The 27,627-nt window shown below is 40.9% G+C and overlaps 1 protein-coding gene and 1 long non-coding RNA gene across 2 annotated transcripts in view; one reads left to right on the plus strand and one right to left on the minus strand.

Annotated features, from left to right (window-relative positions):
- Window positions 1–27,627, plus strand: part of LOC308618650 — a 192,294-nt gene that overhangs the window by 65,107 nt on the left and 99,560 nt on the right. The window lies entirely within an intron of this gene.
- SLC35G1 (solute carrier family 35 member G1) lies at window positions 14,482–24,475 on the minus strand. The gene is made up of 3 exons (XM_081228812.1): window positions 24,225–24,475; window positions 19,519–19,699; window positions 14,482–17,552 (listed from the first exon to the last, which is right to left on the minus strand). Exons 1-3 carry the CDS (start codon window positions 24,400–24,402, stop codon window positions 16,814–16,816), a joined length of 1,098 nt encoding a protein of 365 aa, XP_081084938.1. The 5' UTR covers window positions 24,403–24,475; the 3' UTR covers window positions 14,482–16,813.

Below are 27,627 nucleotides of genomic sequence, written 5' to 3' on the forward strand. Positions count from 1 at the left end.
AACGTTTCTTACTTCATTGTTTCTTTATTTCAGAAGTGAGGCGACAATAAGAAATAGTAAGTTGAATAGATAATCAACACTGAAAGTCAAGTAAGCATTTCGGCCTCCTTCTCCTTAATGCAGTATTATCAATTATATATTTTCATGCTAAAAAATTTTAAGTGCTCACAAATTTTCAAGAAACAAAACTAAATTCTGAACTGAAATTCTTCAAGCTTGAGCTCTAGCCAGAGGTGAACTTTATTTTGGAAAATCTGAGAAAATAAGCTCCATTAATTCTGAGTGGAAAGGATCCTGAAATACTCCTTGCTTCTCCCAGACATATTATTTAACCTCGCACATTCCTCACAGCAGCTGCTCCAAGTCTTCTCCACTTTCCCCAAATCCTCCTGAGCTGTGTAGAGAGGACAGAGGCTGGGTGACCTTCCTCATTCAAGTTCCTCCTCATCTCCACACACCCCATCTCTACTTCCACTCAATTACAATTTCTTCTAGGGCAGTTGGCTTTCATGCCTTTATATTCCCCTTCTCCTAGCACACAGCAGAGTGCCTGTTCATAGGCATGGCTCAATAATGAAGATTTTTTAAACAAATGATTCAGGTAAGGTCAACTTTTTAAAAAATTGAGATATAGTTAAAATAACATTATAGTAGTTTTAGGTATACAACATAATGATTCGATATTTATATATTGTGAATGATCACCACAATAGGTCTAGTTAAAAATCCATTACCATATATAGCTACAATATTTTTCTCGTGATGAGAACTTTTAAGATCTCTCTTAGCACCTTCCAAAAATAAAATACAATATTATTAACTATAGTTACCTTTCTGTACATTGTATCTCCATGACTCATTTATTTTATAACTGGAAGTTTGTACCTTTTGACCACATTCACACATTTGACCCACTCTCCATCCTCCACCTCTGGCAACTACCAATCTGTTCTCTGTATCTATGAATTTAGGGTTTATTATTATTATTATTATAAAAATAATTATAAAAATAATAATTATTATTATTTAGATTCCATATATAAGTGAGATCATACGGTATTTGTCTTTTTCCATCTGACTTATTTCACTTAGAATAATGCCTTCAAGGTCCACCCTTGTTGTTGCAAATGGCAAGACTTCCTTTTTACAGTTGATGTGTGTGTGTGTGTGTGTATATATATATATATATATATATATATATATATATATATATATAAATGAAATGCAGCTAGGTTTCTTCCAGTCTTGGCTATTGTAAATAATGCTGCAATGAACAAGGGGATGCAGATAGCTTTTCAAGTTGGTGTTTTGTTTCCTTTGGATGAATACCAAGGAGTGAAATTGTTGGATCATATGGTAGTTCTATTTTTAATTTTTTGAGGAAACTCCATACTGTTTTCCATAGTGGTTTTACCAATTTACATTCCCATGAACAGTGAACAAGGATTCCTTTTTGTCCACATCCTCACCAACACTTGTTATTCCTTGTCTTTGCGATAATAGCTGTTCTAACAGGAGTGAGGTGATACCTCATTGGAGTTTTGATTTGCACTTCCCTGACAATTAGTGATGTTGAGCATCTTTTCATGTACCTGTTGGTTATCTGTATGTCTTTGGGAAAATGTCTATTCAGATCCTCTGCCTATTTTTTAATCAGATTGTTTGCTTTTTTTTTTTTTAGCTATTGAGTTGTATGAGTTCTTTATGAATTTTGGATATCAATCCCTTATCAGATGTATAATTTGCAAATATTTTCTTCCATTCATAAGTTGCCTTTTCATTTTGTTGATGGCTTCCTTTGCCATGCGGATGTTTTTAAGTTTGCTGTAGTCTAACTTGCTTATTTTTGCTTTTATTGCCTTTGCTTCTGTTGTCAAATCCAAAAATCATGATATCAAAATGCTTACTGCCTGTTTTTTTCTAGGATTTTTATGGTTTCAGGTCTTATGTTAAAGTCTTTAATCCATTTTGTAAATTTATTTATTTTATTTATTTATTTTTGGCTGTGTTGGGTCTTTGTTGCTGCGCATGGGCTTTCTCTAGTTGGGGAGAGAGGGGGCTACTCTGCGTTGCGGTGCTTGGGCTTCTCATTGAGGTGGCTTCTCTTGTTGCGGAGCACAGGCTCTAGGCACACGGGCTTCAGTAGTTGTGCCACATGGGCTCAGTAGTTGTGGCTCGGGGCTCTAGAGTGCAGGCTCAGTAGTTGTGGCTCACAGGTTTAGTTGCTCCATGGCCTGTGAGATCTTCCCGGACCAGGGATTGAACCCATGTCCCCTGCCTTGGCAGGTGGATTCTTAACCACTGCGCCACCAGGGAAGTCCCTTTAATTCATTTTAAATTGATTTTTGTGTATGGTGTGTAAGGTAGTGATCCAGTTTTATCCTTTTGCATGTAGATATCCAGTTTTCCAATACCGTTTATTGAAGAGACTGTCCTTTCTCTATTGCATACTCTTGGCTTCTTTATGGTAAATTTACTGACTATATATATGTGAGTTTATTTCTGAGGGGGTAAAGTCAACTTAAACAAATTGACTCCAGATTTTACCTGATCAAACACTAATAGAGCCTGTTGCCTTGGAATAACGAACTAAGAAAGAGCACAGCAGAGTGCTTTACACAGGGCTAGGTTTGACTCTTGTTCTACCATTCATTGACTAGGTGATCTTGGATAAGTTGTTTAACCACTCAATCCCCCAACCCCATGTTTTTCAGACACTTCATCTCTAAAAATGAGGATAATAAAAGTTCCTGCCTCACAGAGCTTTTGGGAGGATTAAATCAGATAAGGGACTTGGTACAGAGTGTGCGCCTTAGCAAGTACTCAAAATGAATATAATACATATTATATATATAATCAGTATCAAACCTCTGAATAATATGACAACTTTGTAAACTGCTTGCATAATGTCTTTATGTCATGTGCAGGCCAACCTCTGCTAAAAAAAGGGAAAGTGGGTGTTAAATTAGCTAGTGGGAATTGTTTCTTGGCCCCTTCTCCCAGATTTGAGAACTTGTGTCTAACTGTGATGCCAGGAAAATCTATCCCTTCCCCCTTTCACGGATGGAGGACAGAACAAATGGCCTCTGCTTCACTTTCCCATGGAGCCCTAGGTACCACATCTCCCGCTGTTTCTAGTAGAACCTCGCTCATTGCTGACATAGGATGGATGCAGTTAATGTCTGCGAAGTCGAATTGCTTGAATTCTCATGGCCCATCTCATGAATGGACTCTAGACAAGTTGTTTTCTTCTAAACTTGTCTGCTCATATCTTAGAGCTCATTTTTATTTTGCAAATTCTAAAGCTTTGCCTCTGACATTCCTATGAACATAACTCAGTCACAAAGATTTCAAGGCAGAATAATTAATATACATTGATTACTCATTAATTCACTCAGAAAACATTTATTAGATGCCTACTGCGTTTTCTTTAAAAAAAAGAGCACATGTTTAGGTGTAGAAGAGCTTGTTTGCTTCTCCCCGGACAGCCTTTAAATGCTAATGAGGTCACCTTTATCTTTTTCTAAAATAATGTCTGACTATAGCGACATCTACTGGTAAAACTGAGCTCTAAACCAAGGGGATCCTGCGTGTATAGCCTCAAAGGTATTTTGACAATTCTTTTTTCCCTAGAGCGTAGTCCAGGCAGACATTCAAATCAACATTCTTTGATAATGAGTACTAAGCCACTTCACTAAATGATTTTCTGTAAATGATTTCAGAATCTTAAAAGCTTTCCTGTTTGAAATACTTCTGCTATCTTTGCGGAAAAATCATAGACCAAGCTGCCGGGCAGCCTTTTTTTTTTTGCGGTACGCGGGCCTCTCACTGTTGTGGCCTCTCCTGTCGCGGAGCACAGGCTCCGGAAGCGCAGGCTCAGCGGCCATGGCTCACGGGCCCAGCCGCTCCGCGGCATGTGGGATCTTCCCGGACCGGGGCATGAACCTGTGTCCCCTGCATCGGCAGGCAGACTGTCAACCACTGCGCCACCAGGGAAGCCCCCGGGTAGCCGGGTAGCCTTTTGAAAGGGCCATACACAATAAAGTGCACAGAACCTTAGAAAAATATTACATTAAAGTAATTCATATTGATTTGGAAAGCTGAGAACCATGACTAACATAGCACTGCCATTAACTGATGGTTCCCGGGACATTCCAGTGCAAATTATTATTTAAAAGCTAACTTGTGGGCCCTTGGAATTTTGTCTTAAATATAATGTCATGTCCAGTCGTTAAATTCTTTTTTTTTAATTAATTAATTTATTTATTTACTTTTGGCTGCGTTGGGCCTTCCTTGCTGCGCGCAGGCTTTCTCTAGTTTTGGCGAGCAGGGGCTACTCTTCGTTGCTGTGCACAGGCTTCTCATTGCGGTGGCTTCTCTTGTTCCGGAGCACGGGCTCTAGGCACACGGGCTTCAGTAGTTGTGTCTCGCAGGCTCTAGAGAGCAGGCTCAGTAGTTGTGGTTCACGGGCTTAGTTGCTCCGCAGCATGTGGGATCTTCCCAGACCGGGGCTTGAACCCAGGTCCCCTGTATTGGCAGGCAGATTCTTAACCACTGCACCACCAGGGAAGTCCCCAGTGGTTAAATTCTTAAGATATCCATCAATAGCTCATTTTATACAACATAACTGAAATAATGTGCATTTTCAAAAAATGGGAAAAAAAGGGAGGATAAGAAATAATGCTTTGCAATATTAGTAAATAATTAGGATGTTTAAAAATTGAAAAATAGGGCCTCCCTGGTGGCGCAGTTGTTGAGAGTCCGCCTGCCGATGCAGGGGACATGGGTTCGTGCCCCGGTCTGGGAAGATCCCACATGCTGCGGAGCAGCTGGGCCCGTAAGCCATGGCTGCTGAGCCTGTGTGTCCAGAGCCTGTGCTCTGCAACGGGAGAGGCCACAACAGTGAGAGGCCCACGTACCACAAAAAAAGAAAAAAAAATTGAAAAATTGAAAAATAAAGGTTTTAAACAATGGATTTGTTTATTACCTTGAATACTGGGGGGATAAATGACTAATTGTCTAATAAGTGATTTGCTAGCTTGCAAAATGTTAACTACCACTCATAGTGCCATTGAGTTTTATCAGTCAATGGATGCCTTTGGCTAGATGTCCTCATGGTTGCAAGAGGCTGCAGTGGCTCCAAGCATCACCTCCTTACAAAGCAGAAAAGGTTCTTATCAGAAACCTCATTGTGAGAATAAGAAAATCTTTCCCAGAGATATTGCCTATAAACTTTCCTTCTCATCTCATTAACCAGAATTGGTTTCTTTGCCCCTTTCTATGCCAATCACTGGCAAGTGGATTAGATCATCATGGTAACTGAAATTCACTCCCACCTTAGCCCCTCTCCTGAGGTTGGGTTGTGGGTCACTTTCCCTGAGCAAACAAAATTGGGGATATTCAAGCAAGCAAAAGGGACACAGATGGATTTCGTATCTACTAAACTGAGGAGTAAATGGGGTGGGGAGGAGGAATATGAGACAGGTGTGGGTGATTCTTTCTAGAAGTCTAAGTTTGATGGGAAGAACTAGGATAACAGCAAAAAGGAAAGGTTGGAGTTAGAAAAGGATTTGTTTGCTTTTGTTTGGCTTGAAGATGGGAGAGACATGAACATATTTATATGCCGAAGGAGGGCCAATAGAAGTGGAAAGTTTGAGGAATTAGAAAAACAAGTTCTTAAAGCATATGAGAAAGGATGGAATCTCTAGCCAGGTACCAGACTTTGGGATTTTGAATATCAAATTCCAAAAATTGATTGAGTCCATCAGAGAATGGCCAACTTTTAATTTCCTCAATTAGAAGCACTGAAAAAATTAACAATCCTTTCATTAAAATTACTTTCTGTGTAGCAGTTTCTGACTTGTAAACATTTTTCTTGTTCACTTTAGAACTGTCCATATTTTTTTTTTTTGGCTATTGGGAAAATTGGTAAAATTTGAATAAAGTCAGTATATTAGATATTAGCATTATATTGATGTTAATTTCCTGATTTTGCAAATTTTACTGTGGTTATTGAGAGAATATGCTTTTGAAGGAAATAGACAATGCAGAATTTTAGGGATATGATGGTTAATTTTATGTGTCAACTTGGCTAGGCAATGATGCCCAGTTGCTGGGTCAAACAACCATCTAGATATTGGTGTGGAGATATTCTTAAGATATGATTAACATTTAAATCAGCAGACTTTGAGGAAGCCAGATTATACTCCATAATGTGGGAGGGCCTCATCCAATCAGTTGAAGGCCTTAAAGAGTAAAGACTTAGGTTTCCCAAAGAAGAAGAAATTCTTCTTAAGACTGCAATGTAGACAGTCGCCTGATTTCTAGCCTGTTGCCCCGTGGAATTCAGACTCGAGAATGCGACATCAACTCTCACCTGAATTTCAAGCCTGCTGGGCTGCCCTACAGATTTCATGTTTGCCAGCCCCCATAACTGCATAAGCCAATTCCTTAATCTAAACTGCCGCCCCCCACCCCATGCCCATACATATCTCTCTCAAGATATGTGTATATCTCCTATCGGTTTGTTTCTCTGGAGAACCCTGAATAATGCAAGGGGTAAATGGCATCATGTCTGTAGACTCTCAGATGTTCACTTTTGGGGAATCCGGGTGAAAACGTAGTGGGAATTATTTGTACAGTTCTTGCTGTGTTTCTGTAGTTCTGAAATTACGTCAAAATAAAAAGATAAAAGAAAAACAAAATGTATTTGAAAGCCAGTTTGGAACATAGCTTTTCTCTTATACAGAGCTTATGAACTTGTCTAAGTTCCCAAGGTAAACTGACAAAGGACTATTTAATGTAATGCTGGGCCCTCTGAAGGTGATTAAATAGGAAGAAGGCAATAGTGTTTTAATGGTGATTCAACCAGAAGGGAAAGCATTATACTTGAATAATAGATTTTAATTAATCTTTATTTTGGTGGAGAAACTATTGCAAAATTTTTAAATATTCAATTGCCAGTGTGAAATATTAGAGGAATAAACAGTTGGGGGGGTTGAGGAAAGAATGGAAGTTAAAGAAGAAACCAGTGCTCAGGTGTATCTAGAGAGGAAGGGAGGAGAGTTTAAGGAAGGTTTCATTTGATTTGGTTTACTTGGAAGAAATTTGAGCATATTTATGCACTGAGGGGATGGAGCTAGGGTAGAAGGAGTAGTTGAAATTATACCAGAGAGAAGCAAAATCTGGTACACATGAAAAAGGATGGAATCTTAAGCAGTGCTTTTTTGATTTTATATACCGCTAAAATGTTTTTAAATGATAAAACGGGAGGACCGATATAAAATTGTCAACTTCTACATTTGCCAGGTAAGGACATAAAAATAAAGATAGACAAAGCCATCCAAACAATGGGAATCCACTATTACCATCGTTTTGTAAATAAAAGACATTTAAACTCTAAATATAGAGAAGGCATAATGTAGGGATTTAATAAATTTAGCATGATGTTCTTCTCTCATTGAGGACTGTTTATATGGATTCTTGCTTTTGGCATTAGTTCTAGCTGAGCACATGTAAGCAGCTGTGTCTATCTTGGTAGCTGGTACAGAGCCTGCCAGATGTGGTGTTCTAACAGCACACCTTGGATGGTTGCACATCTTTGTCTCCATTGTGACCTTGGCTCTTCCTTTGACTTGCTTTCCACAGTTGATCCTGATAACCCCTGACCTGGCCCCAGGCTCTGGTTCCTCCTCTTCCCAAGAGCAACTTTACAAGTAGGGCCTGTGGCATCCACTTCCACTTGCTTTATTGAAATTGCATGTTTATCTGCCAAGGTTGTGATTACTTTTATATCACCAGCTTTTGCCCTTTGTTAATGTTCAGACTCACTTATCTCTTTCTGGTTAGCATAGCTTTCCTTTTCTCTTCACTTTGTTCATTCCCTCACCATTGCTTCTTAAAGAATATTGTTTTGCTGGGGAAGTTTATTAGCACCTTGTTTCTGCTTCTCTAATCTGCATAGTAGGTGCCTCTTTGCTTTCACAGGGAATGGCTGGTTTGGTTGCACACCTTACTGGTGATATTAGTGCCGTTCCTTTGAGCTTTGATTAGGCCCTGCGCTGTTTCATGACCTTTGGGGTGAAGTCCAGAGCAATTCATCTTCTTGTATCTGTAAATGGGAAGCATGAGATCAGTTAGAAAGTGCTTTGGGTCAGATCTCTGTTCTTTGCTAGTTATGTGACCTCACAAGTCTCTTAAACGCTCTAAGACTGTAAAATAGGGAAAAGAACATCAATCTTATAAGGTTATTCCAAGAATCAAATGAGAGAAATGTGTAAGGAGCTTTGAAATATGCTGGCACGTGGCAGCTCCAGTAACAATGGTAGCTGTTACTGTAACCCTCCTTTCCTCCCAGCACTTTCTAGAATTGTGCTGTCAGACAACCACTAGTTACATGTAGCCACTGAGCACCTGAAATGTGGCTGGTCTCAGCTGAGATGTGCTGTAACCGTAAAATACACACCACTTAAAGGGGAGACTACAGTGAGCTTACAGTTTACATCAGACTGTGATGTAACTAAGAAATAAAACTCCATTGACACATCTCTGAGATTTGGTGGGTATGATAGCAGCTAGCATAATTACCATGAGTAATACAGGAGTATTACTTACAAGAAAGGGGATGAGGGATGCTGGGAATACAATATATTTCTCTGGGAAGAGGCACAATAACCAAGTACATGGAGACATATGAGGAACATGTGCCAGTTTTATTAATATACAGTGAGAAATAGAACAGTTTAGGGAACTAGGTGCTCAATCTTTTGCTTAGTCCATTCTCTTTTGTACTTAAGGTATGTGAGAAGCCAAATTATAATCACATGGATACTTGATATACTATGGATATACAAGGAATAAGGGGTGTTGATTTTATAATTGTAGTGTTAGTAGCTTGGGGACTTCACTGCTTGATCTTTGGATAATGTTTCTTAAAATCAAGTTGAAGAGTCCCATGGTCTATATGGCAGGGTGTCGAGGGTACACAGACCCAGGATAAACTTGACACATTTTCCTAGGGTACCAGAGATTTGGGGGATAAGAAGTTAAATAACCAAATGAGTCATTTAAAATAATATCTTTACACTAAAACACACTGATATATTATTAATTAGGATGCAAAAAAATTATATAAATTTTTTTAAAAGCATGAAGGCTCAAAGAACTTTTGAGCTTGACATGGGCAGCTTCAGGCTTGGGGTGAGCAATAGAGCAGCAGAGTCAGGGGCAGAGGCTTGGGGATTGACACAGGAGGATTTTAAGACCCAGGCTCTGCCACTTATTAGCTACATGACCTTGGACAAGTCATTTAACTTCTGCAAGCCTCTGTTTCCTCAACAGTGAAGTGAAGACAATAAACAGCCTTCCCCTCAGCATTGCAAGATTCAGTGAGACAGAGCACAAAAAGCAGTTAGGACAGTAGCTGACACTAGAAGGACAAAATAAAGGGTAGTGGTTATTGTTGCTATGCTTATAGCTATGCCTCGGACTCTCCTCAGTTATTAGGGGTCCTTTAGGGAGAAAAGCTGGGAACTCCCCGTCTTGGTGCATCCCATCTCTACAATGGGAACACGTCTGCCACAGCCACCGTACTTTCCTGCTTCTGAGGCTGGCCAGTCCTCCTGATTGGTGTGTTACACCCTTAGAAATGTTCTTAGTGCATCTAGGGAAGTTATGGCTGAATGCAGCTGGCCCAAGGTTCAAGTCTGTGTATTTAGGCAGCACTGCACAGCTCTGTTCTTCCCTTCTTTGAGACCTCAGGCGGCTATCTCATTTCTAGGTGCTTGGGCAGTATCTTGCTGTAGCCCAGGTGTACTGATTACACAATGTGTATATATGTCATGTTTGCATGTCATTTTGACCATTTTGAGGGCTTGACAATATTTGATGTTTCCTTGTTTTGACTGATTGTACATGGCTACTGCTCAGTAACTGTTGATTAATAGATTGAAAGAAATAAAACTAAAATATATGCAGTGTTGTCACTACCTTCTATACTCTCACATGCAGCTCTTGCTACATGAGAGGGGAGGAGATAGGAGAAGGGCATACATACCTCCAAATCCCCAAATCTAGAAACAATCCCGGGCTTCCGTGGTGGCGCAGTGGTTGGGAGTCCGCCTGCCGATGCAGGGGACACGGGTTTGTGCCCCGGTCCAGGAAGATACCACATGCCGCGGAGCAGCTGGGCCCGTGAGCCATGGCCCCTGAGCCTGCGCGTCCGGAGCCTGTGCTCCGCAACGGGAGAGGCCACAACAGTGAGAGGCCCGTGTACCGCAAAAAAAAAAAAAAAAAGAAACAATCCTTTTGGACTTACCTGGCGGTCCAGTAGTTAAGACTCCGAGCTTCCACTCCAGGGACACGGGTTTGATCCCTGGTCGGAGAAGATCCTGCATGCCATGTGGAGCAGCCAGTAATAATAATAATAAGAAGAAGAAGTAAAAAGAAAAAAGAAAAAAGAAAGAAAGAAAGAAAAAACAATCCTTTCACCACAGTGACAAACACCACAGTGTTTCCCTGTCCTGTATTCTACCCTAGCTAGGTAGGAGATGTGAGGTATTGTAAAGGTCAAGGTCTTTGGGATAAGACAGACTTAGGACAATGGCTCAGTTCCTTCACTTACTAGTGAGGGCACTGGAACTTACCAGGTAGGTGACCCCCTTCAACCTCTTTGAACTTCAATTTCCCAATCAACCCATCTCCCAGAGTTGGCAAGGATTGAATGAGACAAAGATCAAGAAGCTCTTGTCCTGGATGGGACATGTTTAATAAATATTACTTTCCATGTAAAAATAATTTTGGGGACTTCCCTGGTGGTCCAGTGGTTAAGAATCTGCCTTCCAATGCAGGGGACATGGGTTCAATCCCTGGTTGGGGAACCAAGATCCCACATGCCGCAGGGCAACTAAGCCCTCGCGCCACAACTACTGAGCCCGCGCGCTCTGGAGCCTGTGTGCCACAGCTAGGGAGATAAGCCTGCATGCCACAACAAAAGAGCCTGCATGCTGCAGCTAAGACCCAACACAGCCAAAATAAATAAATAAATATTTTTAAAAATTTTTAAATTAAAAACAATAATTTTGGTCCTGTGGAAAGGCAGATATTTGGCCCACGGCTGGGCAATGTTTTTGGGGATCTTAGGGAAAATTCAGATTTTCCTTTTGTATTTTCTTCAGTCATGGAGTAAGTGGGAATTTAAGTCTGATTTGTAAGCTAGATAAGGGAGAGAGGAGAAAGTAAAAGGAAGTCAGTGATGGTGAGCCAGGTGATAAATCATATTAAAACAATAAACATTTCTCTATGTCTATCTGTCTGTCTGTATATATATCTCTATTTCTTTCATCCCCTCCTTTCTTTTCTGTCAAGTCATCTTATTGTTTTTGTTCTACCAGTTTTATTTTCTATTTTATTTTTGGACTAGGTTATATATCCACATAGCTCAAAATTCAAAAGGTATAAAAGGGGATGCAGTGAAAAGTCACCTTTCCACCCTGTTCTTCAGCCACCAAATTCTTCTCCCTAAAGGCAACCAATGTCACCAGATTCTTGTGTATCTTCCTGAAATATTGTTTACCCTCTTTTTACACAATTGATCACATACTCTGCTACTATCTGAAATCTTGCTTTTTTCACTTAATCTTGAAGATTATCCCACATCCATGCATGCAAAGCTCCCTTGCTCTCTCTTAATTTACTTTTTTTTAACATCTTTATTAGAGTATAATTGCTTTACAATGGTGTGGCTTAATTTACTTTTAATGCCATTGTATTTTGTGTATGTACCATTACTTGTTTAACCAGTACCCTACTGAGAAACATTCAGGCTAGTTCTGTTTTTTGCTATTAAGTAATGTTGTAATAAATAATCTTGTATATGTCATTTTGCAGTAAGCAAGTGTATCTATAAGACAAATTCCTGAAATGGAATTTCTGGGTGAAAAAATATATGCATCTGTAAATTAATCGATGTTGTCAAATTGCCCTTCATAGAAGTTGTATCAATGCATGTGCTACCCTACAGAGTAGCAAAGTCTTCTGAGTTTTCTAAAGTACACATACAAAGGAACCAAAGCACATACATAGGAAGTAATGGAGACAATTTGATATGACCCAATGACCATGGGCTAATTGGATTCTTATTGTTCCTTTGCTCTCTCTCTCGGGTACATAATTTGGACCTCATATAGATTTAGAGTTACTTAACTTCACAATTCTAAAATTAAACTCCACATTAAAGAGGTTTCTAATTTACAAACTGATATTTAGCTGCATTTCAGACTGTCAGAACCTCATGAAATAGAAGGGATGGGTTTAATCTTTGTTTCTTAAGGTTTCAAATTTGATACCTCTATGAAACCTATGGCTCAGAAAGCTTTTGGTCTTGCACCCCTTTACTCTCTTAAACATTTCTGAGAACTGGACTCCAAAGAGCTTCTGGTTCATGTGGGATATATATATTTTACAATATTTAAAAGCAAAACTAAAAAGTTTCCATTTGTTTATTTAAAATGATTCCATTATAACATAAATAACTTTTCTTATGAAAAGTAACTATTTTTTTACATTAGTGATAAAAACAGCATTGTTTCATAGTGTTGCAAATCTGGCTTAGGAGGTGATAGCTGGCATAGCACCTCGTGGAACCTTTTCTTGTGGACTGGACTTCTATGGTAAAACATTTTCTGCCCTACCTTGACACCAGATATGTCTGCTCCTTACCCTCCTGCTATAAATCCTCACCCACCATTTCCAGGAAGTGATGGGCAGTGTCAAGATTCATGGGTTCTTTGTGAACTGGTTTTCCAAATCTGGTGTTCAAATAGGCTAAAACTTGAATGGGTCTTTGTGGATCACAGAGGGTCCCTCTTGCAGAACTCTAAGTGAATACGGTAGCTGTATTAGATTTGATGTAAGGGACCAAAGGGGTCATATAGTAGTGTGTTTGGGGTAATGCCCAGGCTTCATGTGCCCAGCCTACACTGTAATTACCAAATCATCATGCCCAGTACTGACCATGGCTCCATACACCTAGATCAGCGGCCAGCATGTTATCAAAGAGATCTGGCTCTTCCTACTGGATTACCCTCAGTAGACTAATTATGCTTATTGGGTGAAAAGATAAGAGGCTAGAAGAGCCATGCTGAGTTTGAAGAATAGTGCATGTGAAACACACAGAGAATCAGGCTCACCCCCCTAGTCAGAGCCAGGTGTGATACTCACAGAGCTAAAGCCAGAACTGGAAAGACGGTGACACCTATGGGTAAGATAAAAAGACTGGTGACCACTGGCAGCCCTACATGGGCAGATCAGCCAGGAAATTAGAGCTGTCCAACAGTAGAATTCTGTGCCAGCAGGAGGGAGCCAAATGAGGTTTGTAATCCAGAAAACTGTCATACCCTTCCTGGTGAGACTGCTCAGGGGGAAGGACCCTGGGCTAGGCATCATTTTGAAGAGGAAGTGAATGCTCAACTCTACCATAGTAACCACAGTTCAATACTTAAGTGTTTTTGTCCTCCTTTGTGGTCTACAAGTCCTTCTATGACACTATTTGTAACATGGGTTGGGGCAAGTAATATTTTTCTATTTAATAATTGAAGCAAATGAGGAAAACAGGCTCAAGGACACTAAGTGGAAGGGCCTAGCTGGAAAGTGATTACACCACACCCAGATCTTCAGACAGCTAATCCAGTGCTTTATCCATTCTTCCAAGGTGGACTAGTATGGGTGGGAGAAGCTGGAGACAGTGGAAGAAACAGAAGCTCAGCTGAGCCGTTGGAGACTAAGAGGCTTTCGAGGGCAAAGAAAGCGGGCGAAACACAAAGGAAGGGATCTCTTGGCAAATGTGGGAATTGGTGGGGAGGCTGACCCGAGTATCCAATTTGTATTGGGACACAAGAAATCAAGTTGGAAAAGTAGGAATAGGGTCAGATGAATAATTTGGACGTGATGTGGTACATAAGAAGGCATTGCTATGGCTACATGAGAACCAGAGTAACAATGAAAGAAGGGCCTTAGGAAGATTAGTCTGGCAGTGGAACAAGGATCTGAGTGGAAGAAAGAGTCTAGAAGCAGATAACCAGGATACTGTTGTGGTGATTTAGGTGTGAGGTGGTAAGTCTCGGACTAAGACGGCAGCAGTGGAAAGGTGAGGAAAGAAGAATTCACAAGACAATAAGAAGACAGACACTCATGACTTAGTAACAGATTAGCTATAGGAACAAAAGCTGCTCCAAGCTCTGAGGATCTAGAAAAATAAAGGCCTCACTGGAACATAAGATTAGGACCTTTATTTTTGAGACATTAGATTTGATGTAACAGTATCAGAGAGACAGATAAACAAACTGAAACTTATTACATCATAACTGAATGGCCAGAGGTCAATCTCTTTAAGAAGTACATTTTGAAGCACATGGATGAAAAAAGAAATAAGGTATATTAGCTAGCACATATGCTATAATCATAAAAACCAAAATATAGTTTTCTTGCATATTAATTTTATTAGCAATTATAAAATAAAACCAGTTTATGAAAATAGTTCCCTTTTCAAGATATAGGAACTACAGTCTTTGCAAAATATACGCACCCATAATTGTTACAATACATATCCTTGTATATATACCCTGGACATTATAAAAGTAGTTAAGAGTCACACCCTGTAAAAGTTGGGAGAAGAAACATTTTCTCCAAATTTGGTCATATATTGTGATATTCAAGCACTTAAACCACACTGTTGAAATAAAACACGTCTCTAGTGTACAGGCCCCCAAAGGGATTTAACTTTCAAGGTCCCATAGGTTTTATTGTGCAAGGTAAAGAACCAGGAGAGGGTTCCCTGAGAGTTCATTTACCTTATGTAGCTCAAGCAGTGGTTTACTTTCCGTACTTAATCATGGAACTAAAGGAGGGATAAATAAGACCATGGAAACCCATCTTGGGCAGGTCCCCTCCCTAGCATCCCTAAACATGGAGCATGTCTCCTACAAGAGGATCTCTAACCCTTAAGCCCTAAGACGCTCTAAGTCTATAATTATCTAACATACTTGCAAAATGATGCTTTTGCAACTCTAAACTCTAATATTGCAGATTAGGCTAAAGTTATAAAGTGGGACTTTCCTAAACAGACTTCATTTAGGATTTGTCTGGTGGGAAGCACTTGGGAAGATCAGCAAGCCAAAAATTTCCTCTTGGAACTACTGGAAAAGATCCTTTTCTCACCAAGGCATAAACCTCAGAAGCCCAAGTTCTTTCTTACTTTGGAAGAATTGTGATGAAACAGTGGGAAAGAGCCTATAATCTTTCAAATCTGTAGGCTTAGGATAAGAGCTCTGACACAGTAAGAGCTGGAGACCATTATAGCCTCACCAGTAAAGGGTTCACTGTGACAAAGAGCCATTTGCGTGTACTCTCTACTTCCTGATTAACCTCCCAAGGTTTCCTAAATATTACATTCTCTCTTTAACTGCAGAATACTGGCCTGATGAAGTTCCAGACATAAAATGTGTTGTTTGAATTCATGATGTTAGTATCATGGTGCAGCACTGATACAATATCATACTGATAACCTAGAATTTAACAGTGATTTTGTTTTCATATTGAAGAAACTACAAAAATCAATCGACCATGGATTCACAGGTCTTTACATTTACTATATAACATGAAGCATTATTATAAATAATTCCATAAGGGAAAAAGACTACAAAAATAAGTTTACTAGGATTACTGTATTTTAAAAAGTAATTTAAAAAATATATACTCCAAGTCCCCTAAGTATTTGGTTTAGAAGGTAAGAGAGGTATCTTAATAGGGTGAACCATAAGGAACTATGGTTTTTGTAAGTTAAAAAGGTAAAATCTCATCAATTTCTTATGGTTCAACCTAATAAAGCCCTGAGAAAATTTTATTTGGCATCACACCATAAATTCAAAGAGAATTTATAGAAAATCACATTTCTAGTATAGGGAAAACACTTCAGGATGGAAATGTGCACACTGGCCATGCCAAGATTTCTTTCTTATGATTTTTAAACACCTTAACTTAGAAAGTTAAGAAAAATTTAGTGCAGTTTCAAAAAAACAGAGGACAATTAGACTTACAGAATGTAGCTACAGATGATAATGCCACTAAAACAGAAAACTATTAGCCAAATTTGGTGATTTAAAGATTTTTTTTAAGTTTATGTATGAAAATTTCAGCACTAAAGTGAAAAGGCACAAATATGGGTTAAAAGAATGACAATAATTTATAAAAGCCTTGAAAATAAGGCTAATTCATTTGTTTTATTAATACCATTAAGTAGGCACCTACTCCAAGTTTCAGCTTTGGCCTCCTAAATGGGATTACATTTCAAATGAATTCTCAACACAACACTAATTATACAGCAGCATTATTATCAATAAGTTTCTTAGCCTCTACACTGCTAAAAGAGAATCTAAAATTTCCTCCCACCTATATCCCATCAGTACCAAAAATACACTTTTAAAAATTACATATATTTATACTTGAGTCATAAAAAATTGTGCAGTTTTTCTTCAACTAATGATGTGTTCTCTTACCAAATGCCACCCCAACAACCAAAGCCAAAACCAAAACCAAAAAATAACTGACACACACAAAAAATAATAATTGCTACACCCAATTGACTGGCTATCCTCAACTAATTAAAGACATACCATATTCAAAAATGGTACCTTAACTATGAAATGTATTGTATATAGTCAATGAAGTAAATGCAGATTTTCCAGGTGTGTATGCGGGTGGTATGTCTCAACTGGGTGATGGTGTACTTTAAAGAAATACACATTTCAGCAATGATGCTTTATTTGGAGCTCTGGTACCATTTACGGATGGCTGCTCCAATGCTACTGGCCACTACACATAAGGAGCCACCCACTGTCCACCACGACGGCACATCATGAAAGAAAATAATCTGAAAGATAAAAGCAAAGACCACATCCATAGTCTTCATTAATGCTACCAGCCCTGCTTTTTCTATTTGAATGGCTTTTGCGAGAAACACCTGACCTCCCAAACCAAACAGCCCAATTAGTATGAGAAATAGCCTGTCCAACCCACAGTGTGGCAGACTCCATTCTCCTAATATAGAAAGGGCAATGACGCACTCGGTAAGGCCAGCTACTACATAATACCAAATGCTCAACACGTAGTCCACAGATGTCCCTATTTTCCTTAGGATAACTAAAGTCACGGCAGCAAACACAGCGTGTACAAGTGCTGCGAAAGCACCCTTCAGGTGAACTGAATAGTCTTTATCGGTCTCCACGACTTCGGAACCAAACAAAAATGGCGGCCTCACGATAAGGATCACTCCGGTGATTGTGAATGCAGTGAAGACAGCGTCCCAAGGGCTATACTTTTCCTTGAGAAATATGCAAGCAATTATAGACGTAAACACTGGACAGCTAAATGAGATAACCGTGGCATCAGCGAGGGATGTTGACTGGTAGGCGTAGTATAAAAGGATCATGGCACTAGAACCAAGGACTCCTCTGAGAAGGAGGAAGATTCGTTGACTTTTGGGGCCTATAAACCCAGTTCTGTAGATTCAAAGGAAGGAATGCATATTAAATGAACTCGGTATTTGTTTTCAAATTACATTTTTAAATTAAGCATTATCTTAAAAGTCCTAACTATCAGAAAACAGGAAATAGTAAATTAATTATAATGTCTACAACTATTATACACCTTTTAGAAAGTGTTTCCTAAGTATAGCTAATGACATTAAAGTGTTCACAGTAGAAGCAAAAATAGCACAAGAGAAATACATAAATAGTATAAGTCAGCAAATATAGATATTATTTTCCCTAGGTATAGATATATGCCTGCAAAAAAGACAAAAAGGAAAATATACTGAAATGTTCATCATGGTTATACCTTAAGAGGTGGACTCATAGGTAATTTACCTTTCTATTTATTTTCCCAAAATTTTCTGTAATGAAAAGTGTTATTTTTATAATAAATACAATTTCATTATTTAGCTGCCCTGTATAAGAAAACTTGGGAATGCGAGTGTGCATTCTCAATCTTAGTGAGTTTTTCTGTTACAGCTGAAAGCAATGCTAAAATTTATTTCAGCCATTGAATATGAGACAACTTTTCATTGTTCTCCTTAGGAAAAGAGTTAAAGTACACTGGAAAAGAAACTGTAGCGTTCGGATAAATATAATAACTGCTGCTCAAATGCTTTACAATTAAATATTTACGAAGCAGAGTACTGTGTAAGTTCCTGGCTAGGTGCGGCTCATTGGTCTGTGCCAGAGCTGGCCTTTTTAGAGCAGTGTCTAGGCTTGATATAAGGAGCCCTTGGTCTCTGGAGTTAGAAATGAAAGTGTGGTCACCTTTGGTCCATACTTTGGAAAGCTAAGAGTTTTTCATGATAGTGAAACATAAAATGGGTCAAAACAGATTAGTGCCAACAATTTAAGAAAATTCTTCTAAGTGCCTTCCTGCCAATACTTTTACTCCAAAATGGAGAGAATGATTGTGTTAGCATCAGTGGTCTGTTGCCACCTTTAGACATTTCTGAAGTCTTACCTACCATCATTTCCTAAAATATTGTGACTTGTCCACACCTACATGGGAATTTCTGACAATATTTTTGATCTTAGCGGATTTTCACCTTTTTCACCAAAGACTTGGGATAAGGAGTGAAACTATTCTAAGTAAATCTGCACTGAGTTATAGATACAAAGAGACTTTGGTAGCAAGTGATTGAAGCTTTTATTCTGGAGTTTAAGCATCTTTACCCAAAGAGAGAAAGAGCCAAGCAGCCACCAGGAACCCAACAGGCGCTCCTCCCAGGCGTCTAAGTACACAGGGGTGTGTAGAGGTTACAACAGTGTGGGGGAGGTATAATTTTCACCTGGGGAGGGTGTGTGTATGGGGTCCATGTGGAAGGGGAAGGGAGGCTGGGCGGGGGGGGACTACAGTTTTCGTACAGGGTAGAGGACAAAGGATATCATTCCCTCCAGTTTACAGATGAGGACACTGAACAAGAAATGAGCTAAAAAGGCCTTTCTCAAGATCCCCTTTTCCCTTTCCCATGGCACCCTAGTGGGAAGACCTAAATATTATTACTGTAACCTTCTGTCTGCCCTGGTAGGAGAGCAGCCTGTTCTACTTAAAGAAACCTCTGACACTAGGAGACACTACTATTTCCTCCCGTTTACTTTTTTCTTCCAAATACTAGTTATGCCAAAGGAAAGAGGGAGGGTGGTACAAGATGGGGGGAATTGTACAAGGAAAGCTTTGTTCTCAAAATAGGGGGTGGTAAATAACTGAATCTCTTTCCCCTCCTTTGTTTGGGCATGTGGTTGGTGCTTATGAGAGCATCTTCTGTGGGTGGATCCTTGTGACTTTTCATTAATCTGAGCCAAAGGGTGTAGGGACTGGTAAATCTGTGAGAGGGATAAAGCAGAGTCTGTAGAGCAGATAATTTAAGCAGGTCAAAAGACTTACAAACATTTATTAATACCTTCTACTTTGCAGGTAAGAAATACTTACTTTCTGTATATTAAGCAAGGGATAATGATTAGCATTTGGAACACACATCGGAATGCACTAATTTCTACAGCGTGGATGTCTTGCACTTTTTTAACAAATAAAGAGCCCACTGAGAAGAGGAACGCAGACAATAATGTGTAAAACAAGCCAAGTCCAGGACAGGGTGCTTTCTTCTCAGCTTCTGAAAAAGATTAAATTCTGGTTAGTCCTTGCTTCCAAGGGTATGTTTAATCACTTTTACTTAGAAATTGAGAAAAATGGAACAATATTAATAGCTAACAGGATACAAAAATTACCTCCTAAGCATATCTGTTCTCTGGATCTGAACCATTTTCTCCATGAAGAATAAAGAACCATAGACAAAGGGCAACAATTTAAACCTACATTTTTAAAATGCAGTTCACCCTATAAAATGGATCTCTTTGGCTCACTGAAGACTCATCCCTCACTCCTAAAGTCAAAAAGAAGTAAAAAGCTTGCCAAGATGGTGAAAGAAATCTTTAAGAAATGCTTATCAAGATGGCTAGAGAAAAATACTTCCAAGTGATATTTTATATCATCTCATTGGTGAACTTGGCTTTATGTAGAAAGTGTTCTTTTCTGGAAAACAGGTCCTAACTGTGTGATATGGCTACTTGTTGATTAGCTGACTTCCCCCACAAGCCTGTAAGCTCCTCCAGGGCTAAGATCTCAGCTGCCCTGTTCAGGCCTAGCCCATGGAAGACCCTGAATAAATATTTGCTGAAGGAAATAATATAAGAAAATTTCGTGGAAAGATGTAGGGTCTAACACCACAGGCAAAAGCATAATCTGAGAAGGCTCTCTGTTTAGTTATTTTGAACAGTTAAGGAGATCTTAAAGTTTTCACGGTTTACGACTTATCTTCCATTTAGAACATAAACTCTTTGAGGCCAGGGGCTAGGTTATCTATCCCTCTGACTTAGTACTTAAAAATGCTTAGAAGTGCTTAAAAATTAAAAAAACAAAAAAACAGGACTGCCATCTAATTCTTGGCTTGATCTGAACCAGGAAACTTCTGCTTTCTCCAGGGCATCAAGTATTCAATCCATTAATGACAGTCTGTAGGAGCAGCCACTGCCTCTGTCTTAAACAGCTGCCTAAGACAGGAGTAGAACCTGCTTTCAATCTCACCCCCATCATTCAGAGGAGAGCAAAATGCAACATGTTAAGCAGAGACCTCCTTAAAAGATAGGCCACACACTGAGGAATATTTTTTTTTCTTTTTTGAAACTAACACAAAAACAAGGACAGAATAGGAAGGAAACACAGTACTGGCCCTTGTTAGTTAAGAGCATAGTGGAGGTGAAGGATGTGTAGGCACATGCAATTTGTAATAAAACAAGGATTTTCATTCCAATCTAGGGATTTACAATGGGTTACTCAGCCATAAAACAGTATTGCACAAAGTTTGTTTTAATGCCCTTTTCTGATAAACACAAACACCAGGTAGTACATTTCAACATCCTCATGTTAATTAAACACCTTTGCCCACAAGTGACAAACAATTTGCAAAGTGGGACCAAACTCTGATGATGCACAATCTTCCTGGGGGTACACTACAGCCTTTGTAGTAAAAGATGCCATTCTGGTCAGTGGTCTCCACCTTTTCCTGTTCTAGGTGTACTGCTGGAGAGAATGACTTGGAGCTAGCAGTCGTCATGTAATAGGTTATCCATTATAAGTGCCTGAATCCTCCACGTTCTGTTCTATATCTATGTGCTCAGATACTGTAGGAACTAAACTGCACATACCCACTCAGCCCATGAGAAGGAAGCTTCAGAAGACTTCCAAGTTAAGCACCACAAAATATATGTATTGGCTCTGGTCAGCCTTAGAAGTCAGTTTCTGAAATTTCAGAATTCAGGTCCAAATAAAATAGTTTTCCTTTCTTTCTTCCTTTCTCCCTTCCTTCCTTCCTTCCTCCCTTCCTATAAATTTATTTTATTTATTTATTTATTTATTTTTGCTGTGTTGGGTCTTTGTTGATGTGCGCAGGTTTTCTCTAGTTGCAGCGAGCAGGAGTTACTCTCCATTACAGTGCGCGGGCTTCTCATCGCCGTGGCTTCTCTTGTTGCAGAGCACGGGGTCTAGGCTCACGGGCTTCAGTAGTTGTGGCACGTGGGCTTCAGTAGTTGTGGCTCGCAGACTCTACAGCATAGGCTCAGTAGTTGTGGTGCACGGGCTAAGTTACTCCGTGGCAGGTGGGATCTTCCCGGACCAGGGCTCGAACCCATGTCCCCTGCATGGGCAGGCATATTCTTAACCACTGTGCCACCAGGGAAGCCCCAAAATAGTTTTTCTTAAAAGAAACCCAGTCCTTACATAGAACCTACACCCTCAGGCAGAACAGAATAGGAAGATCGAGGACAGAAAACATCTCCCTGGTCTATATTTCAAGGATCTTCTCCAACCTAAACTTTTAAAATTTTCTCCAGGAATATTTTAACTTAACATGATATTTTAACTCTTTTAAAACTTTAAGTTACAAGGTCTAGTTGAACTTGATTATTTCTTATAAGACTGAGGACTGGTTCTCTTCAGGCAAACCTCAGTCTCTTACAGAATAGTCATTTCAATTCTCTCTGTCAAAGGAGATGGACAAGAGAGTAGCATAATCCAAAGAGGCATTTGCCTATGTAATATGCTTCCAAGTTCATATTCCACGGAAAACATATCTAATAATTTGGCAACTCTAAATAATTCAAGTTAAGTAACTGGCCACAGTGCGATTTCCTGAGTCAGAAGAAAACTGAAAAGTTGCTCACTTTCTCTATCCTCTGCTTTAAACTGGTGATTCACTACCCAGGTTGGGAATTAGAATCAACTGAGGAACTTCTAAAACTTCACAGCCAGCCCTACCCTAGACCCACTGAAATAGGGGACCTCGGTCACTGTAAAAAGCTCTACTGGTTTCAGGGCCACTGCTACCCTAAGGAACTCACTCCTTCCAGGGGGATGTGAGGCACAGACTTAAGACAACTTCTCCTTGCTTCAGTCTAAGACCCACACTGTCCCTCAAGAAAATAAACAGATGTCTTAGGATAGCTGTGTGCTGTCTGTGAAGGTTATCCAAGAATGTAAGCAAAATGGGTAACAGTTTCAACCTGAACTTGAAAATGAACTTTCTTGAGATAACCAATTGGGTTAAGAGGCTAAAATGATACTGTCACGAAGATCAGTGACAACAGTGCAGAGGTTTAAAGTGTTTCTAAGGCAATCCCGTTTTTGGAACATTATCTGGTCACCTTATAGTAATAAGTATTACTAAGGCTTATTATTAGCAACTTGCTTTGAAATTAAAAGACCCCTCAAGATTCTTAAGTGCAACTGCTTATGTAGGTTTTGCCACCTTCTGCCTGAAGTATTCCTCTTTGGTTCACAAACAGGGGAATCGTTTAAAAGTTTGCAAGGACTAACTCAGCAGTCCATCGTAACAACATTCAGCCATAGGATGCTAAGATGAGAAACTGACTTCTTCAAAGCTGCACATCTGGTCAGCTCAGCTGAAGGTAACCCTTACATAAATGATCTGAAGCCTGATCATTTCTCTTAGCATTAAGGACAAAAATGCAGCAACAACCATCTCCCTGGGGTTTGTCTCTCTACAAAATGTGTGAATTTTCTGACTCTCAAGAAGTGCAGACAGAAAGCGGGGTCAGCTAAAAGACACAGAAATCCCAGGTCACACTTAAGGGAGGTGATCCAGAGGATGAGGTGGTGCAGATTGTGTAATTTTGTCTTGAAAGGACATCTGCCTATTTCTCTTTTCTTTGAGGAAGCTGCTCCAGGTGGGTGGTGTTCAAGGAGGAATGTGCTTGGGGCTAGGAGAAAGGGCTCTGGGCTGGGTCGCTAGCAAACTGGGATCCTATCCCTGGTGCTGCCCGGACCTGTGAAGTGTCTCATCCATACATGCTAGATCTTCGGAAAAACAAAACAAAACAAAAAAACCCTCCCAAAGCCCTCACCTTCCCAGGCCTCAATTTCATCATTTGTGAAAGGAAGACATTGAATAAGATAAAGGGTTTCTCACACGGGGTCCCTGGCTTTGGAGGCGGGTCCGTGAACCTCTTACCCGTGTTTGTAAGATTGTGCCTCTGTTTCATTTTGCATCAGTTGCTACAAATTCCTTGTAACTCAAAAAGGTTAAGAACCAGTAGTAGTCCCACTCAACTCTGCCTTTCCAAGATTCTAAAACTCTGAGACAAACGTTTTTCTAGACTCGATGCTTTTCAACTTCCTCTTCAAGCAACACCGTTTACATTGAGGTCAGTTCTCTTGCTTAGCTTCCTCCCAACCTCGGCCAGCTGTGGGATGGCCTTTCTCGCTGACTCCCAATCTCGGGCAGGGCGCACCGAACGGCAATCTGACTCCATGATCCTGCCCGCAACACTTTAATCACTTTAATTATAGGAACAGTTTCAGAATCCCAAAGGGGTTCCAAAACAATCAGAAACTTTCTTCGCTCTTCCCGCCGACGGGGGCGCGGGGGGCTTCTGCTTTACATTCCGCACCCTCCGCCCCCAGGTAACAGCGTGAGGATGTTCACGAGCTCCGATCCGGGTGGGAAGGGGAGGGGCGCGGTCCACACGGGGCCCCCGGCCGGCGGCTGCGGGGACCCCCACCGCTGGCGCCCGCCCGGTCCCCCACGGGCGACACCTGCACCAGGGTCCGTGCGCCGCACTCACCCTGCTCCGCGCGCGAGCCGCACGGCAAGGAAGGACACTGCCAGCACCCGCCGGGGCCGGGCGTCTCCGCTACCTCGGTGGCCGCCGACTCTTGCCTGGAGCCCGGGGGCGGGATGTCCACCAGCGGCAGCCCAGACTCCAGCCGCTTGGCGGCCCCAGTGTCGTCCACGGGCCGCATCGCCCAGCCGGCGATCTCCCCGCGGCCACCGCGGCGTCTGGCGCCGGCAGCCGCGGCTCCACTGCTCCGCTCTTCCGGCCCGCGGAGGTGGCGGTGCGGCGCATGCGCGCGCGGCCTTTTCGCCTCCCCACCCCCTCCACGGGGAACCGCGCTCGTCCTCTGCTACCCTCTCACCTTCAGGTGCCCGAGGGGAAGGCCGGCCGCCTTCCAGGTCAGGCTGCGGCCCCAAGGCGTCCACCCCTCTGCTGCGGTTCGGCTAGACTGGCGAGCAGCTTGGAGTCATCCTTCCCAAGGCACACTAGACCTCTTTCTGTCATTGCGAAAGGAGGCAGGGACCCCCGCGGGTCGTGTAATCTTCTCTTAGGGAGGCCAGTCGGGAGGTTAGGGGAGTGTGCATTTATTTCTCCGTGTGGCGCCGCATTCAGCACCTCTAGGACACCCTGAAGACCTTGCCAAGCACTGTGCCTGTCTTTGAAGGATCGTGGGTTTTTCCTCTGTATTCTGTCGTTGCCACTTATCCAAGGAGAGTAGAATTTTACTGGTTTTAGGTTAAAAAAAAAAAAGATTAGCACGTAACCATACGGGAAATGTATCCATAACACTGGGGCAGAGCCCATTTCTATGTTTTTTGTAACCGTAGGCATTCATTATTGATCTTTATTGTCTGTATTTCTGTCTGCCCATCTCTCTCTTTACCTTCCTCATTTACTTCGTCCTCCCTCCCTTCCTTCCTGTTGTCAACCAAGTCATCCTAATTTGGTTAGAAATAAAATTCCAATAATCTTATGTAACTGCACCTGGTAAAAGCAAAGATTTATGTCATTTGGCTCTAGGATTCACTAATACCCTCTTTATGTTTACGTAATTCTTTTTTCATTTCTTTGCTTGCTTCAAATGTGAAAAGAGTCTCTGGGCAAGGAAGAACCTGTCTAAACTGTTCTAGGTCCAAGTTCAAGCAGGTTACTAAACAAGAGAATGAGGTTTGCCTTTACTTAGATATTTGCACAAAGGGATCCACAGCTGAACAATATTGGACTTGAAATCAGAAGTCCTGGGTTTTGGCTCTGATTCTGTCACTGAGTGTGTGACCTCGGACAATCACCACCATGCTGCCTGAAGCCAGCCTTGGTTACTTCATTTAATTGACAGAGATAAAGTATTTCCCTTCCTACTTTGCAGAGTTGTTGCGCAACTAAAGTGCAATGATGCAACTTGGGCAACAGCACCAAGTCACCCGAAAAGCACTTTACTGGGAAAGCAAGGTGTATTTTTAAGTAGGGAAAACATATAAGTTATCCTCCAAACTGGGACTTTTTTTTTTGTTTAGAGTAACAAGGGGAGCTCGTTTAGACTCAGAGAAAGAGTCACACCCTCGTGGTAGTTTGAATCACTTATATGGGGTATTTCTTCTGGGTTTCCTTTGGCCAATCATCTTGCTCTGCCTGGTTCTGAGTTCGTATTTGGTTTATCTCAGGGTCCTCCCATGTATGCGCGTGCATCTCTTAGCCAAGATGGATTCTAGCAAAGAGGTCTATGGGTAGGTTGACACCACCTACTATGGGGTGGCATCCCCTACATTTTTAACCCCCGATAAGCCTTTCTGTGCATGTGTAGTCAGGAAGGTCTCCTTGACCTTGAGAATGAGAAATATCTGGTCTTTTATCTCTTATCTGGGCAGGGGCTCAGCTTCTCCTCCCCCTGCTATTATCTTCATCTTGGAGTATCTGTCCACAAGGGACAAAGTCCAGCTGCTCAACCTGGGGCCCATCTATCTCCTGCCCCAGTATCAGTATGAACTCATGATTTTTAACATATTACAGACAGATGAGTGTAGACAAGATATAGATATGTGTAGATATGTGTATATATTCATACATATATTTTCTAGCTCTTTCTGCTGAGAGGGTCTAGAAGCAATGGGCACATCTAGCACCCAGATCTTAGTTTCCAAATATCATTTCCCAAAAAGAGGATCCATCAATCCTTGGTGAGGAATTCCTGGGTAAAGACAGGGAAAGAACACATGGGCCTAAAACATTTTGTGGTGGCAAAAAGTAAGGAAGTACTCAAAAAATTATAGGGGCATGTCAAAAGGACAAAAGAGTCAAAGTAGGGCTTCCCTGGTGGCACAGTGGTTGAGGGTCCACCTACTGATGCAGGGGACGCGGGTTCGTGCCCCGGTCCGGGAGGGTCCCGCGTGCTGCAGAGTGGCTGGGCCCGTGAACCATGGCCGCTGAGCCTGCGCGTCCAGAGCCTGTGCTCCGCGACGGGGGAGGCCACAACAGTGAGAGGCCCGCGTACCGCAAAAAAAAAGAGTCAAAGTAAAGGATAAAATTCCAAACAGTAAATGTAGAAGGAATGGTAGAAATAGAAAAATGACAATTTGGCAAACAGCACAGTAGTAATTGTAATAATAGTTGCAGGCAAGTATCATTAATGGATGCTAAAATTAGTGGAAGAAAGTATGATGAGAAGATACTTGCATAGTCTCAGAGTATTTTGTTTCCCTTCTTGTTTCCCTTTTCAGACAATGAGAAATCTGGTTCTTTTATACATACTATAATATTGTTCAATCCAGTAATACACATAAATTCAGAGTGCTAACCCGTAAACGTGAAAAACACATTCATCAAATAGAATCTGTCGTTCGCCTTTGACAGCATACAGTAAAAATACATTTTTTTCAACCTTACTTAGATTAGTTCTTCCCTTCCCCACTCCCCTCAGTGTGGTTATATTACTCATTTTTAATACAATTAGGTTTACTTTTTACTGTTTGTATTCCATTTTGGATCCTTCTACCCTCCTCCTTCAAACACACAAACATTCTGGTTGTTATTTATTTATTTATATAGTCATTATCTGGATATGTGACACATTACCATGGTTTGAAAATCTGAGCTATACAGAAAGGCATACTCAGCCAAGTTCTCTCCACCACCCCCGTTCCTAACCGTGTTCCCATTCTCTGTTCTTTCCACAGCTTTCCCACCCACCTTCTGTAGGTATCAATCGCACTAGGTTTTGGTTTACCCTTCCTGTATTTCTTTTTGCGCAAATGTGCAGATACTTGTGCATTTTCTTAGGGTTTCTTTTCTCTTCCATGAAAGGAAATGTACTATAGATGGAAAGACCATTCTGGTTGCTGGATGGGACTGGAGGGAGGCTTGAGCGGATGTGAAGAGAACACTTGGGAAGCCGCTGCTGTGGACCAGGAGAGAGATG

This window comes from Mesoplodon bidens (genome assembly GCF_964165515.1).
Source record: "Mesoplodon bidens genome assembly, chromosome: 1".
Taxonomy (NCBI): domain Eukaryota; kingdom Metazoa; phylum Chordata; class Mammalia; order Artiodactyla; family Ziphiidae; genus Mesoplodon; species Mesoplodon bidens.

What these genes read in the sequence shown, in the direction of transcription:
- SLC35G1 (XM_081228812.1), bottom strand. Translation starts at nt 24,402, where the DNA reads ATGCGGCCCGTGGACGACACTGGGGCCGCCAAGCGGCTGGAGTCTGGG. An exon ending in CGGCTCGCGCGCGGAGCAGG is followed by an intron (nt 19,700 to 24,224) that starts GTGAGTGCGGCG and finishes AATCTTTTTCAG; the next exon opens with AAGCTGAGAAGAAAGCACCC. An exon ending in CCTTGCTTAATATACAGAAA is followed by an intron (nt 17,553 to 19,518) that starts GTAAGTATTTCT and finishes TTGAATCTACAG; the next exon opens with AACTGGGTTTATAGGCCCCA.